General features: G+C 45.3%; 1 protein-coding gene across 1 annotated transcript in view; it reads left to right on the top strand.

Moving 5' to 3' along the window:
- Positions 1-15,824, top strand: part of LOC118606686 — a 402,280-nt gene that overhangs the window by 169,992 nt on the left and 216,464 nt on the right. The window contains exon 2 of the mRNA XM_036225879.1: positions 2,911-2,949. Within this exon, the coding sequence (XP_036081772.1) occupies positions 2,911-2,949 (39 nt within the window). The remainder of the gene's footprint in view (positions 1-2,910; positions 2,950-15,824) is intronic.

The following is a 15,824-nucleotide window of genomic DNA, read 5'->3' as shown; positions in this document are numbered from 1 at the left end:
AGAAAAGATTTTGATTTATGTACATTCAATTGACACCCTACCTTCCCAGGATCACAGATACTGCAAAATGGATTTTCACAGCACAGCACATTGACGTAAAGCATATACATTGCTTTTTAAGGGACTGTTATGTGACACTATCTAGATGAATGCTGTAAACAAGATTTTTATGGGATCCTTTTTCCATCGCCCTGTGTCTGCTTTTAGTTACAGTCGAGCCTGACAATACTAGGTTTTAATTTCTTAAACAAAATAAAACAAAACTCCTAATATGGGGAATAAATGGATCTAAGTGGTTAAAGATGCATAAAAACTCTTTAAAACCACTTCATGGCCCACTGACATGTAGAGAAACAACCACTATGGAATATTTGTTTTGACCAAATTGTCCTGGGTCCCCTCGCGTTTAGCCAAATTGTCTTCAGCAGTGCAAAGAGATGTGTCTGGAAGCCTTTGAAGAGTCTGGCATTATGCAATTATTATTCACTAACCAGACCGGAGAGGAGAGCCCAGTGCAAGAGATATGGAGATGCTCCTGGGCCCAGAGAAGGAGCTGGCATAGAAGGTGGGGAAAGGGGAGGGATGATGGATGGAGGAGAGGCTGGGGAAGGCACGGGGCATGGAGAGAGGATTATGTTCATCCGCCCCACTGCATGGAGACTCTGGGCTCTGCCTTCTCTGCTCGCTCCCGGCGTGTACCTCCCTTTTAAGCTCGAGGCCGCAGACCTGCTAGAGCTGGAAGCACTGTGTTCCAGAAGCTGATGTGGGAGGAGAAGAAAGTCTCCATAGCCTGTCTGTGCCTTCAACACAGGCAGTCAGGATAAACCCTCTATTTCTTAAATTAAATTTATCGGGGTCACATTGGTTAATAGCATTATGTAGGTTTTAAGTGTACAATTCTGTAATCCATCATCTGTACATTGCATTGTGTGCTCACCACCCAAAGTCTAGTCTCCGTTCATCACCATGTGTTTGACCCCCTTTACCTTCTCCAGACTCCTCCCCTCCCTCTTTCCTCTCTGGTTACCACCATTCTGTTGTCTGTATCTCTGAGTTTTTTTTGTTCATTTATTTTATGTTTTATATCCCACACATGAGTGAAATCATATGGTTCTTGTCCTTTTCCACCTGACTTAGTTCACTTAGCATGATACTCTCAAGATTCATCGATGTTGTCACAAATGATGGTATTTCATCCTTTTTTTATGACTGAGTAGTATTCCATTGCATACATGTGCCTTATCTTTACCTAATCACCCATTGAAGGACACAGGTTGTTTTAATGTCCTGGCTACCATGAATATGCTACAGTGAATACAGGGGTCTTGTTTATACCTTACAAACCAGAGAGAAGTACCACGGGCATGCCTTTGGCCGGAGGTAGGACGAGCAGCTCATCCTTCAGGTGTTTACCCATCATCCACTCTACGGATTACCTGCTTCCAAATTGTGGGTCTAGCTCAGCATCATGCCCTTGACAATTTCTTGTTATGTGGATAGACTGCTGGCTGGTCCTAGCCCACATTCATTGTTAATCTCTTGGTTGTGGGCATGACCAACAATGATAATAAATATGCCAATAACAGCTCCTGACACCCAGGTCTTTACCAAGTTCTGTTTAGGAGCCAAGCATTTGGCATCCTATTTAATCCCCATGACCATCCTGTGAAGTAGGCTGGGGAACCTGAGACTTATCAGGGAGTGTTGGTGGGTGGCAAGGGTTGAATGTCGCCTTCTCCAGGTGGCCAGGTCTGCTGGGCCTGAGACCTCAGGCGGCAAAGTAGAGCAGCATCCAATGTCTGCCCCTAAGGTGCTGGCTTCGTTAAGCTCCCCACACAGCTTGTTGGGCCTAGAGCCCTGGCTGGCCCCAGCCAATGGTGGGAACATTTCCTCTATTGGGCAGAGGAATGGAAAAGTGTTCCCTTGTTTGTCTCCCTTGGAGTCCAAGGTGCTGATAGAGCCCATGGTCACATGATGAAGGGGCTCTGGCAAGAAAGAAGGGAGCTTGTGGTCTCTCTTCACTCCCTTTGGGTGGGAAGTTATCTTGACCAATAGGATATATGAGCGGAGGGCAAAGAGAGAGAAAGAGAGAATGAAGGAAGAGAAGGAAGAGATTTTTTTGGCTTGGAGAATGATGTCCTGGGCTTGGTGACAGGCTAGATCTGAGATTTGCATTTCACAAAGTGTCTGTGCAACTCAGCCAGAGTCTTTCCTGTGCCAGGAACTGGCTTGGCGTTCTGAGAACAAGTGGAGCATGTGTGTGGTTAGGCCACTTGGGGCCATTGAACTGAGTAGGGTGTGACTTGTGGTTCTGTGAAAACATTCTTAAACTCTTCCTGTGGCTTTCTAACTTGCTTAAAGAAACACTCGGACTTTCAAGACTGGACATGATCTGGCCCCTGACTTCCTCCCTGACGTTTGACTGCCCCTAGTCACTCCAGCCTTCCCGCTGTCTGGCCTTTGTCCACTTGTGCCTACCTCAGGGCCTTTGCATCTGCTGTCCCTGCATTGAAAACACCTATTCCAGATGTGTCCAGCATTTTCTTGTCATTCAGCTCTCAGTCCTCTCTGACCCCCAATCTAAAGTAGCACTTCATCACTCTCTACTCTATACTCTGTTTTGTTATCACCATTTGACTTATTACTCTCTGATGTTATCTTTATTTACTAGTATTTATTACCTTCTTTATTTACTATCTTTTCCTCTCGCCCCTTGTGACAGGGACTTACCATCTTGTTCATTGTTAAAAACATAGAGCCTACAACAGCACCTGGCATGTGTGAGATGAATAAATCAAATATTTCTTTCCAAGGAACACAACTATTTTGTCTAAGAGAAAAACAAAGGAAAATCAATTGTTTCAATGTGAAACTCAATATTTCTTGTCTTTGTATTTTTTTTTTACACAGGATCTACTGTCCCTGACATACAGCCTGGTCGAAGTTCAAGTAAGTATTGATTTTATCCTGACTTAGGATGTTTGTTAAGTCTGGTGGAAATGAAAGAGGTAAAAAAGTCTCATATACTTGATTACTGTACAAACCCAGCCTAGCTATTTAGGGGTCATAGCTAAAGAAAGGAGTGGGCATCGCCAGTGCTAATAGCTTAGAGTTTTGTTTTTTTTTTTTTAACCTGGTCTCCCAGTTTGAGGGGCTCCCAGGCATAACTGGCACATACTTGCCTCCAGGCGCAGCATTTCAATCCTGTGCTCAAGGCAGACATCTATAATCCACCACAGCACATCACAATTCAACCCTTACACGGACCAGAACAGTCACTACAAATTGATCAGGGAAAGCTGGTGAGAGGCACCTGCTTGGCACCTTTAATGTATGAACTCTAGAAACGAAGTCAATTTTTCCGGGGTTTGGGTGGGCGGATGCTTAAATGGCTTCTTATTAGGAATGATGAAAGTGGTAGAGGGGATGAAAAACACGCCCTTGTCTCTATTTTATCATTCAGCTTTGAAGGAGAATAAAGGAAGCCCACATCTTCCAGCCTCATGTCACATTTTTATTAGTGTTGAAGCCACCAGAGCTTGGCCATGTAAGGATATAATCGTGCCAAATGGATCTATACCTTGGGGGCAATGCACTTTCTTTTTTTTTTTATTGATTCCAACTCTATATTATTATTGTTGCTTAATGAGGAACTAATGTAATTTCTAATGAAGCCACATGGCCCTCGGATAGATGAAGTAAGGTTTTATTTCCCTCGTGGTGCTGTATCCTCTCTTCAATTAAAACCCGGGAAGGAAAATTAATACAAATGTAAGATTTTTTTTTTTTTATCCTCTAAGATTAACGTCAAGACAGAAGCCTTCTATTAGACATGTAAATTTCCTGTGATGTGGGATGGCAGAGGCCTGTGATTGGCCCTTGAGTAGACTGGAGATGGTTTAAGTGGCAAAGGAGGCCTCGTGGGGAGGCTGAACCTACGGCCTCTGTCATTCGAGTGGTGATTAGAGAGTGCTCTGTGCTCCCGCTGCCCCTCCTCCTTCTCCAGTGTCACGGTCCATTGATGCACCCTCCTCAGGCTTCTGCTGTTGGCTGCCAGCTATGGGCAGGAGAATTTGAGTAACGACTTTTTTTTTTTTCCTTCTTTTTTTAAAGTAATTTATGGAGGTGAAATTCATATAACAGAATTAGCCATTTTAAAGGGAACAATTTAGTGACATTTGGTACATTCATAGTGTTGTGCGACCACCACCCCTAAGCATTTTCATCACTTCAAAAAGTAACGCTGGTCGCAGTCTTTCCCCGTTTCCCCTCCCTCACAGCCCCTGGTAATCCCTAATCTGCCTGTCTGTGTCTATGGATTTGCATATTCCGGACATTTCATGTAAATGGAATCACATAAGACGTAGTCTTATAAGACTGGTTTCTTTCATTTAACATAACGTTTAGGAGATTCATCCACATTGTAGCATGTATCAGTCCTTCATTCCTTTGATGGCCTAATAATAGATAGACCGCATTTGTTTATCCATTTATCTGTTGGTGGATAATTGGTTCGGTTCTATCTTTTGGTGATTGTGAATAGTGCTACTGTGAACATGTGTGTGCAGTATTTCTTCTCACCCTTGCTTTCAGATCTTTTGGGTATATATCTAGGAGTAAAATTGCAGACAGTAATTCTGGGTTTAACTTTTTGAAGACCTGCCAAATTGTCCCTCTTTTAACAGGTAAAACTGAGTTTCAGTGAGTTCTGTCCAGTGCCTGCTGGGATTCGAAGCTGGCTCTGGGGCTCATGCTTCCACCAATCCCATCCTGCATTTTGGGGTGTCAGCCCTGGTTAGCACATTCTATTCTTTACACTTTACTGGGGAAGCAAGGGTGGGAAGGAGAGAGGAGGGCAGGCAAGCTTCCTTCATCTCATGGGAACAAAAGTATGATTCCTGGCCACCTCTCCAGGGGGTTTCCTGGTCCCTGATCTGCTCTCTTTTTCCAATGGCATCTTGACCTCTAAACTTTGGAAAGTCTATGCAGTTGCTATGGTCACTTGATTGAGTTGGTTTGTTGATAGGTTGGTTGACCTGGTTACTCAATCTCTTTCTCTCTTCTTTTCTCACAGGGCTGGCAGCTTGGCAAAGAAATAACAATTCACTGGGTATCAGCTGTGAGCCATATGATAACACTTGCATTTGCCTAACTCTCTATAGCATGCAGGCCAACTAAGTCTCATTATCTCTCTCTTTCTACAATGAGAACAAAAGCCCAGAGAGGTGAAGTAACTTGCCCACAGTTACACAGCTTGTAAGTGGCAGGGCTGGGATTTGAACCCAGGTCTGTGCATCTCTGCAGCTTGGATTCTTTCCACTGTGTCTGCAGGCTTCTCCATATGCCCCCACCTACCTACCAACACATCAGTGTTTTCCACTTTAGTGTGGCGACTGATTTTTTAAAACCTCATTACAGTTGTGGCTTTCCTGGACCCAAACAGCCCCCAGAATATCTTGAGATGCTAGGAAGTTCTAGGCTGCTGGTGAGAAAATGGGAATTCTGCTTGGGGGAATGGCATTTAATTCTCCTCTTTTCCTGGTGGTTGGTAACCAGCATATTGCAAAACAGATGATCTGGGGTCTGTGGTCCAGGCGATTATTGTTTTTTAACTGACTTTTCATCCTGCCTTCTCAATACTTTGGTAACTGAGGTGAGGTCTGAATCTGTCTTGTGGATGTTAGCTGTTCATCCTTCATCCAGCCTCAAGGATGGCTTCATGATGCTGGACAAGGAGGGGCCAGGTGCCTAGAGTTGTTGGCAGCCCAGGAAGCTGGAGATTAGATGCTTCACAGGTGAGGGAGAAGAGGGTGATACAGGTGACATGAACAGGTAGGTCCTGCCTCTCAGGGAGTCCCTGGATCCCCAGGCACCAACCAGTTAAATGCACTGTCTGGAAACTAACTTCCGGGAGGCTGCCCGCCCCCAGGGCTCTCTCTTGAGCATGATAAAGCACGTGGGGGAGTTGGGGCATATTTATACCTGCTCTGTGCACAGGTTTCAATGGCAGTAATTCTCTGACCTTTTAAAATGGATAAATCTCCTTGGCAGTGGCATATTTTTCAAGCTTACCTCAGAGTGGGGGCCAAGGCACTGGGAGATGTGGCCACACCAAGGAGAAGATTGATTAACCCCGAGGGGATCTGCTCTGAAAACCTGCCATGCCCGCGGCCCCGCTCAGGCTGGTTTGGGTAGAAAAAAGCATGTTTTTGGCCAGAGTACGAGTCCTTGCATCACCTCTCAGATGGATGAAAGTGGGCAGGCTGTTTTTCAGATCGCAACGGATTTATTCCTTTGATCACCTGCCTTCCTCTGCCTCCTCTGTGAGTGCTGATGGATGCTCTGTTCTCACGTCTCCGTTTTTTGCCATCTCATGGAACACGGGGAGAGAATCTTATTATCATGGCTCTTTGACTCCCTTCCAGCGTCACCGGGAAGCATAAGAACCGCTGTGGTTGGCGGTTCCCTTCCTTTTATTCTCCTTCCCTTTTTCCTCGCTCCAGAGCTTCAGACCCAGGGCTGTGGGGGAACCTGGGGAAAAGGGTCTGGCAATTCTCAGATACCTACTGTGTGCCAGGTGGTCCCCCCGAGAAAGTTTAGTTGTTAAACCCATTTGCAGGTTCGGAGCCTCACGCTCAGAGAGGTGAAGAACCGTCCCAGTTAACCCAGCTCCCTGGAGGCAGGACAAGGATTAAAATCCAGATCTCGGAGTATTTGCTCTGCCTCATGCTGCCTTAAGAGCACAGAGAGATGGTGCGGATGGTCCAGTGAGTCTCCTTCTAACATCCAGGCTCCACACTTCTTTCTCAGACCCCTCTGGACTGGTCTCACCTTCTTTCACCAGCTGTTTGTGAATTCACAGCACCCTCTCTGTTTGAGAAGCTGGGTTTGGCTTCCCCGTGCTCATTGCCTAGCAGAAGGAATGCTCTTTCCTGCTCAGCAAGTGTCAGTTCATAATTACCAGTGTAATTAGAGCAGGATTTACCATCTGAGCCTCTGTGGATGCTGCAAGGCTGCCTGCCTAAGTAGCTCTGGCTAAGAAGGGTTTCTGGCTCCCGAAGGAGCCCATGGTGTCCTCGGGGCCCCAGCACAACCACATGGAATCACCTGCTCAAAGTAACCACTCAGGTCCGGAGGCTTCCCATGGTTCTAAGAATAATGCCCAGGCTCCCAGGTACCTTTCTGACCTTGCCCTTGCCACCCCCTGATCCTGGAGGCTCTTAGATCCAATGCCACCTCCTTTTGGGAGCCCGTGATGACTGGCCAAAAGTATAAGCTTCTCTCTTGCCCCTGCAATGCTCTTTTCCATCAACTATTTTATTTTCTTCATGACACTTAGCACTGTCTGAAATAATATTCTTCTCTTGTTCTCATGTTTATTTACTTGACTCTATCTTACTAAAATATGTAAGAGAACCACATCTTGTTCACTTGTCTCTAAATGTCTTGTTGAATGAAAACCTGAGACGTTAGCTGACACCTTATTATTCCTGTTACGCTCTATCATATCTCATGGTTTATCATCGTGCCTCTGTTTTTAATTACTTTGTCTACTTACCCTTTTTTTGTGCATGGAGGAGATCTGTAAAATTTCTAATAAGAAGCACCTTATCTTTGTATTCCATTGGCTCCCTGGAACCTTATTTAGTAGCTGGTCTGGAGTAGATTCTCAATACTCCATTGAATGAATTGATGGGTGGGTGAGTGGGTGGGTGGGTGGATAGATCGATGGATGGATGGATTAATAGATAGATGGATCACTGTGGATGGGTAAAAGTGTGTGTGGGTAGATGGATCAGTGGATGGATGGATTGATGGATTAAGTATGGGTATGGGTGGGTAGGTAGATGGATGGATGGATGGATAAATGGGAAAATCTGGCTGAATTTTCCTGATATACCAATCGGATAATTGTAAAAGTATGCTCTCTATCTGACAAAATTTATTAATTTTATAATTCAGGAGCTTTCTTTCTTTCTTTTTTTTTTTTAAATCTGAGATGGGTTGGTTAGGGTGTACCAGAGCTACTATATCTCTGTCAGTTTTTCTTGGTATTGGTCAAAATATGTGCTCTATATATTTTGAGCCCATGTCATTTGATTCACAAAGGCTATTTATTGACTAGCACTGGTCGTAGAGCGAACATTTTATTAATAAAAATGACTATCTTGAGCTTGGTAGATGCTTTCTGCCTGGGTTTTTTCTGAAAGATGTTGCTTTCCATCTTTCTTTGGCTCCTATAGGCCCATACACATCTTTCATTGTAACTCTTTTTTTTTTCACTTCCTTTTGTTGCCAGTGTCTCTTGGAAGTAGCCTGTGGATATATCTTGCTTAGTCACCCAGTCTGGGAGTCATAGTCTCATAATAGAGGAGTTTAGTATATTTACAATAATAGATGTGTTCAATTGCTTGTCATTTAAAAAATTATTCCTGGAAAAAAAAACATCTTTTTTTGCTGCTTCATTTGTCTTCTTTCTTCTTGGCTCTGTAGATTGTTTGATTTGCTTCGATCTTACCTGCTGATATGGAAGATAGGCATCCTCTTCTTACTTCTACATGTGGTTGCCTTTCACGTCTTTGAAAAGGATGTTATAACCCTGTTTCTTTAATAGTCAAATTCAAGAATGAAATGGCATCTTCGAACTCTGTCCAGGCAACATGAGGAAATTTAATTCACCTTCACCTTGCTTTTCTCTGCTACTTCCACTTTTTCCCAGGCTTTCTCGCTATAATCAGGAACTTCAGAGCCAGTTTAATGCCCATAGTTATAATTTTGACATGGTCATAGTAATAGTAATGTTTTTGGAAGGGTTACTATACAACAGGCACTGTGCTAAGCACCAAATATAGAATTTCTCACCTAATTGTTGTGATAACTCAATGAGGGACTATCCTTTGCCTCCACTGTTAGTTGGTGACACTGAGTCTTTGGGAGTTTCATAACTTGCCTGAGCACATGTGTTTGGGTTGGTGGCAGAGCCATCAGTACCTGGACCTGGCTCTAGCTCCTAGACTGTTTTGTTCACTTTCAGAAATGACTGCCGCCAGCTGTGGCTTTGGAGATGTATGTGTGCCCAAGTAGCTCCTCGGGGCTCTTTCCCACTGTTTCCACCCATGGTGCTCCGTCCTTGAACTGTATTTGAGTTATTGACCCCAGACTCTTGGACCAGCATCCTTCACATTTCAATGAGTGGAGGAAACACCCAGGGGCTCTTGTTAAAATGTGGACTCTGATTCAGTAAGTCTGGAGTGAGGCCCGTTATCCTACATTTCTTACAAGCTTCAAGGCAATGCTGCTGTTGCTGGCCTGAACACCTTTCCATGATAGCAATATTCTGGATTACTCCAGAGCTTGGTCCCTCTGCTTGCTTAACTGGTCTTGTTTTTCTTGGTGTTGTAGCTCATTACTCTTTAATGCACTGGTTAGCAAATGGACCATGAAGACAACTGCTTTGATTCAAATCCCAGCCCTGCTCCTCACTTGCTGGGATGACAGTACTCATCTCACGGTTGTTGTGGGTTTAAGCAAAAGAAGATAAATGAAGTGTTCAGAATGTGTCTGGTACGTGCTGAGGGCAAGGTACATGCTGGGTATTATTATTTGCTCCATCGAAGCCCTTCGACTTATCACTACACAAACCCTTTGCCGCCTCCCTCTCTGCTCCCTCAGCTCCTTTCCCAGCCTTTGGGATTTGTGCACACCCTGCCCTTAACCTCCAGGTTCTTCCTGTTTCCTTTATATGAATCCTTTTATCACCTCTTCCATGCAGCCCTCCTGGTTATAACCTTTCTCAGTGTAGTCCTCTCAGTCTCTTTAAGAATATCTACCTCTCCATCTGGTTGCAAAAGTTCATATTGAACTTTTTGTAACTGATGCTTTGTGTGTATTGATTTGGAAAACACTTTGACATGGCCTTTGGATTGGAGGTAAGACCCCTCGGGACAATTTGAGTAAGAACAGAGTGCTGCTGTTGAGCCATCTGTGGGGCTGTTCTTCCTGAGTGGGTTGTATGAGCTCAGAATCAAAAGGGAATTGGTTAGGCTAATAGAAATTTAGAGACCAGTAGGTGGGGAGAACAACGGAAGAAGAGGAGAAAAGAGACACAAGACAGCTGCCATTTGTAGGAAGACTTTGGAGAAAAGTCAGAGATTCTTAAAAGATAATAGCAGGAAGTTCTGCTGTTACGTGCGACATTTTCCTCCTTCTCGTTAACCTATGAACTGTTCAGCAAAATGCCCGTTTCCTGATAGTGTGTTATGGTGTTGACTCTATTCTGGGGGCTGGTGATAAAGTGCTAGGTATAGGCCCCAATGTATAGTCAAGATTGGGGACCACTGGCTTGGGCCATGTGTCCCACATTCATTGTGTAGTGTGTTCATGGTGTTAAGAGCAGCTTTTAAAAAAGGTGATGATTATGTTTCTGTGATCAGGTCAGTTTGGGAAACCAAGCTAATTAGGTTTCTTCACTGCAGGGCTTATAGTACCTTTAATATAGTGGTGGCATGTTTTGACCATATAACCTTTTTGAGGAATATCTGTTAACATCACTTGGTGCCTGCTTTTTATCTGTGGGCCCTCGAGCCACGTTCTACTGAACAGTTCCTCTGGAGACCTTTACATTGGCAGATTTAATGGTGTTGGTGGTGCTGGTGAAGGAGGCAGTGGTTTTGATTACAATCATCTCATGACTGAGCAAAGACTCAAAGGACCAGGAGGGAAATGCTCAGCCCCCAGGCCTCTAGTCCCTTCACCCTTGCCTGGGGACAGACTGTCTTCCCTGCCAGGTGGCCCGGACTGTCATTTCCATTTTAGGAAACGGTCTTACTTTGCATAAGTGATTGGTAATTGCACTGGCTGTTTCTCTTAATCTACAAGATGCTGAGTAGAGATGGGACAGCTAATGGTGTTAGTTCTGATTTTCTCTAGATTGGTTTTGATCCACAGTCACTGCCTTATCGCTCACCCTAATTGCAAACTCCATGTTGGGGGGCCCTGGGTGCATGTGATACCAAACTCTTTCCCTCTCTGATGGGCTTGTATGTCAGATGGATTCCTTATGGCTACTTCTCTTATGTGGATGCTTCACAGTTCTGTGATTGCAGAAAGGATTCCCCAGAGTTGCAAACTTGACGAATGACGTGTCCTGTCTCTGAAGGAAATCTCTGGCTCAGGCACTGTCGTCCTTCCCCAGCCACGAGCCTGACGTTTTTCGCCAGCTCAGGCAGCAGGGATGTGATAGAAAGCTCAGCTCACCCAACCCAAAACGTGCTTCTCCTTGCTTCTCCTTGCACATCGCGGTGGCCCGCCCGGCTCACCCACTTTTCTTCAACCATTCTTATTTTGTTTCCACAGCTCAGTAGGGACAGAGCAAGGAATCCAAAACCCATAGATCTGAAATTCTGTAGCCCCCCACCTCCCGTGGAGGAGCAGGTGACAGAAGAGGCGGCCAAACATTCTGGATTCCGTAGCCAAATGTTACCTCCTCCCTGGGGGCTTAGCTTGGCGGAGTAAATTTCAGAGCCTTGGCATTTTTCATCCAAATTTAGGTTAGACTAGCAAAGGGAATTTGATTTTTAAAAGTGGGACAGTACTGTCACTGTCCGATCTGCGCAGACAGAGGGGTAGAGTGGGCCAACAGAGAGAGGGAAGGCTGAGTATTTATGGGGTTCTGTGCTCCTGGCGGCGGAGTTCCCAGTGTGCCTTCCAGTAATGGGTAATAAATGTACAGTTATTTAATTTGGAGTCAGAGCAGCAGTGTTATTGATTACTTGGAACGTCTACAGCTCTGGATGGCGAAGCCCCCTGTGCGAAGAAGTGTGTCTGCAGCACATCGCCGAGCGTTTAAAGTTAAACAGACACACATAAAACACAGATGAGGTAATTCTTATTGGCCTTATGAGGGTAGCTTTAGAAGTGCTAGTCAACTCTGAGGTGCCAGCCCCAGATTCAGATGTGCAGAAGGGCAGATGGATGGATGGCACCTGCTTATCTCTCCAGATCCCCATTCTCCCCCTCTCTACCTTGCACTGTGCCCTGGGAGGCTTCCCTGTGTAGATTAGATCACAGCACCAGGCTCCTTGCCCACTCGCTTCTGGTTGGATTTGGGCAATAGGGAGGTACAGCAGGTTATAGGATGAGAGAGGAGCAGTCAGGGCATTTATAGACCATGCTCTATCCCGTGGACCCTGCGGCATTCCTAAACTAAGATCTCAGGCAACCCTGTCTGTATTCAGGCTCAGAGATGGTGGCAGAGTCTGGAATCCCACCGTTTCTAGTCCCAGAGCACTGCATCATCTCTTGAGTTTCCCCTAACCCCTGCCCGCACCTTTGTAAACAGTCCCTTTATTAAATTCCTCTCAAATTATCCTTATTTGAGTGTGCCATCTGTTCCCTCCTGGGACCCTGGCTCATACAATGGGAAAGATGTCGCTTATTCCACTACATAAAAATGGAGCCGCCGTTTAAATGCTGCCTTTTCAGAGACACCTCCCCGACCCCTATTATTCTCTATTATGGCATCCGTATGGGTTCCTTTATGGCACTTGAAGTTCTCATTAGACGGGCTCGTTGGCGTGTTCGTTGCTCATCTCCTCCCCAGCGCAAGCACTATCATCACAGGGAAGTTAGGTGACTTGCCCAAGGCTACACAGCTAGGAGAGGGTGGAGATCCAGTTTGAACCCAGGTCTCTCTAAATCCAAAGGCCCTGTCCTGGAGCCATGCCCAGAGCCTGTGCTGCAGGTGGAATACTATTTCCTTAGAATCACTTTACCCTCATTACCTGTATTCATGGTGGACAGAGAAAGCTGTAGTTTCCTAAAACATTCCTTGAGCTGGAAGTTGCCTCCTCTTTCCCACCAGGTGTTTTGCCCAGATGCAGAGGCAGAGATAGTTTTCAATGTCCAGGATCCTTCCCTTCCTCTGTTTCCCTCTCCCCATCCTCCAGCCCAGCCTCCAGGGGGTCAGGAGCTTGACCCCTGTTCACAGGCCCTGCTTTCTCCAGTCAGGAGGTGGTTTGCACGCCCAGGCCTGCTGGGAGCTGGGGCCACTCAGATGCTCAGGTGGCAGGATCCTCCCAGGAGACAGGAGCTGTCTCAGATTCACAGAGTGACTTATGATCTGAGTTCCCTTCCAATGGGAGACACACTGAAGAAACCTCGCCATTTTCTGTAGAATCGAATGGTGTGTGTTGAAACTGACCACAGGTGGAAGCCAATGAGGGATTTTCTCCTAGTCTCTCTCAAAGGTCCCAAGGAGGGTGAGACAAAGTCACGTGCACACCTGTTATGCATCCAGAAACACCTCACTCGTCTATATATCATGTGTAGCCACTCCTATAGGTTCGTTTCTCCAAAACACAGATAAGTATAAAGAAGAAAATATGTTATATGATCCTATCGCTTAGATAACCCCAGTTGATGTCAAAATGCGCTTGGTTAGACAATTCAAATGGGATGGAAAGGTACAAAATGCCCATTCTCCTGACTCCACAGCCCAGCCTCTCTTACTTCCCAATGGCTCCCTGAATTCCTTCTAGAAAAGTCATCCGTGGCCATACTAGTGGGTACGTGAATGTGAATATGCAGCCTTAAACACTGACACCAAAGTGGTCACACCTAGTACACTCTTTTGGGACTTGATCCCTTCCTTCTTGTATCGTGGAGCCCTGTCCATATCAGCTCAAATAATTCCATTTTCTTTGCAATGGCTGCATAATATGTCATCACATGGCCGTACGATGATTCATTTGATCTTGACAGGTTGTTTCCACTGATTTGCTTTTAGAAACAATATTTCAGCGAACATCGTTGTACATCTATCTTGTCACATTTTGCAAGGAAATCCACATAGAATATATACATCCCTGAAGGTGGAACAGCTCCATCAGGGGTCTGCGCATTTCAAATTTCAGTGGATATTGCTAAATTACCCTTCAATGGTTGTAGCCACATACACGATCATATCATTCAACACCAGTGCCTGATACCACACAAGTATATTATTTCTAAAAATATTCATACACTCACTGTTGGAAGTAGGGGAGTTAGTTTCTCTCTCTCTCTCTCTCTCTCTCTCTCTCTCTTTTTCTTCATTACATTCACATCAGTCCACACAACCTCTACCGTGGTACTTCTCATGTCGAGTGGATTTTTCTTTTCATGTCTGGCTCTCTCATTAAACTGGTATCGTCTAAGACAGGATCAGGTCTTAAATGCAACCCTTTTTTTTTTGTTTTGTTTTGTTTTGAAATTTTATATGTGTTTATTTGAGCCAAACTGATAACATATGCCGAGGAACGAGATCTCAAAGGTCCCAAATGCAGCATTCTTACTCAGCCCAGGAGCTAGCTTATAGTTGACATCCATACATGCCTCTGTGAGCCTCTCAACTGTTCTGTTCCATATGACAACTGCCATGGAAACACCTTCTCAGCTCTCAAGGATGTGGTTATCACCCAACTGTGTGTCTGTTCTTAATCATGGCCATTTGCTGGGTCCTGGGGAAAAAAAGATACTGTGTGCCTCACTTAGGCTAAAATTTCTCAGTCAGCCTTTGCATTACTTTCCTCAGACTGTTAACCACAGACTAGGTGGCTTAAATAACAAATAGTCATCTTCTCACGATTCTGGAGGTTGGCAGTCGATCAAAGTGTGGCAGGGTTATTCCCTTCTGAAGCCTCTCCCCTTGGCTTGTGGATGCTTGTTTTCTCCCCGTGTCTTCATATGGTTTTCCCGCTGCCTTGTTGGTGTCCTAATCTCCTCTTAAAAGGACATCGGTCATATTGGATTAGGGCCCACCTTAATGATATCATTTTACCTTAATTACCTCTTTAAAGCCCTGTCACCAAATACACTCACATTCCAATGTGCTAGAGGCTAGGGCTTCAGGATATGATTTTTGGAAGGGCCAACTCAGTCTATAGCAGCTGTCCTCGTAGGTAGTGATGACAGGGACCCCTGTCCTAGTAAGGATCTTACATTGTCAACTTTCACTGTGGCAAGTCACATGATAAGCCCATGGAACGTCACCTTTTGCCATCACCATGCCTTTTCCAATCTCTTTCAGAGACCCAGGACTTATAAGATTCTTGGTCCTGGTGAGGCACAAAGTCTCTCGGCCAGGGGAGCTGGGCCTTATTATTTCTCAGTCTGTGGACACGGGGGACTTGCTTGTGCCTGGCTCTCCTGCCTGTCGAAGGAGTCCTACACACTGTGTACTTGGAAGCAAGGAGCTCGCCTCCCAGACTGAGGAGAATATGGGCAGATGTGCATTTGGCTGTTTCTCCTGCCTCTTGGAGCCCAGCCAGGGCTGTTGGCTAAAGTTGGCATGTGAACCAGGAAGGAAGACAAAGCAGGCACTTGATTCCAATCTAATTTTCCATGCTAACGCTGATGGATTGTAGGCAGTGCTTGGAGTGCTGTGTGTACCCAGATTCTGAGACCACACCCAGGTCCATTACAAAAGAATGTCTTGATCAATTAAGGATGCCAGCCAAAGGTACAGGGCAGAGTTTAGGGGCATTCGTGCCATTCCTGCTTCTAAATGTGTCGCCGTTGTGCACAGAGCAGGCCATCCTAGCAGGTATGACCTTTCGAGAGGCCTCTAGGTGAATAACTTTTCCTGGGAGCGAGGAGAGTACCTGTGGGCTTAGTTTTCTCCCCAGACAGGGCATAGTTTCCAGATTCTGGAGGACAAACAAAAAGGTGAGGATCATTGTTCTTTGGAGACTGAAAACAGCTGTGGGTCAGAAGACCCTTTCCCGATCCCTTGCTTTTGAATTTTCTCTGAGAAATGACACTATGGGGCAGGAACAAACCATCAT

Source organism: Rousettus aegyptiacus, unplaced genomic scaffold, assembly GCF_014176215.1.
Source record: "Rousettus aegyptiacus isolate mRouAeg1 unplaced genomic scaffold, mRouAeg1.p scaffold_m13_p_8, whole genome shotgun sequence".
Taxonomy (NCBI): domain Eukaryota; kingdom Metazoa; phylum Chordata; class Mammalia; order Chiroptera; family Pteropodidae; genus Rousettus; species Rousettus aegyptiacus.
This window is presented reverse-complemented; position numbering and strand designations above follow the sequence as displayed.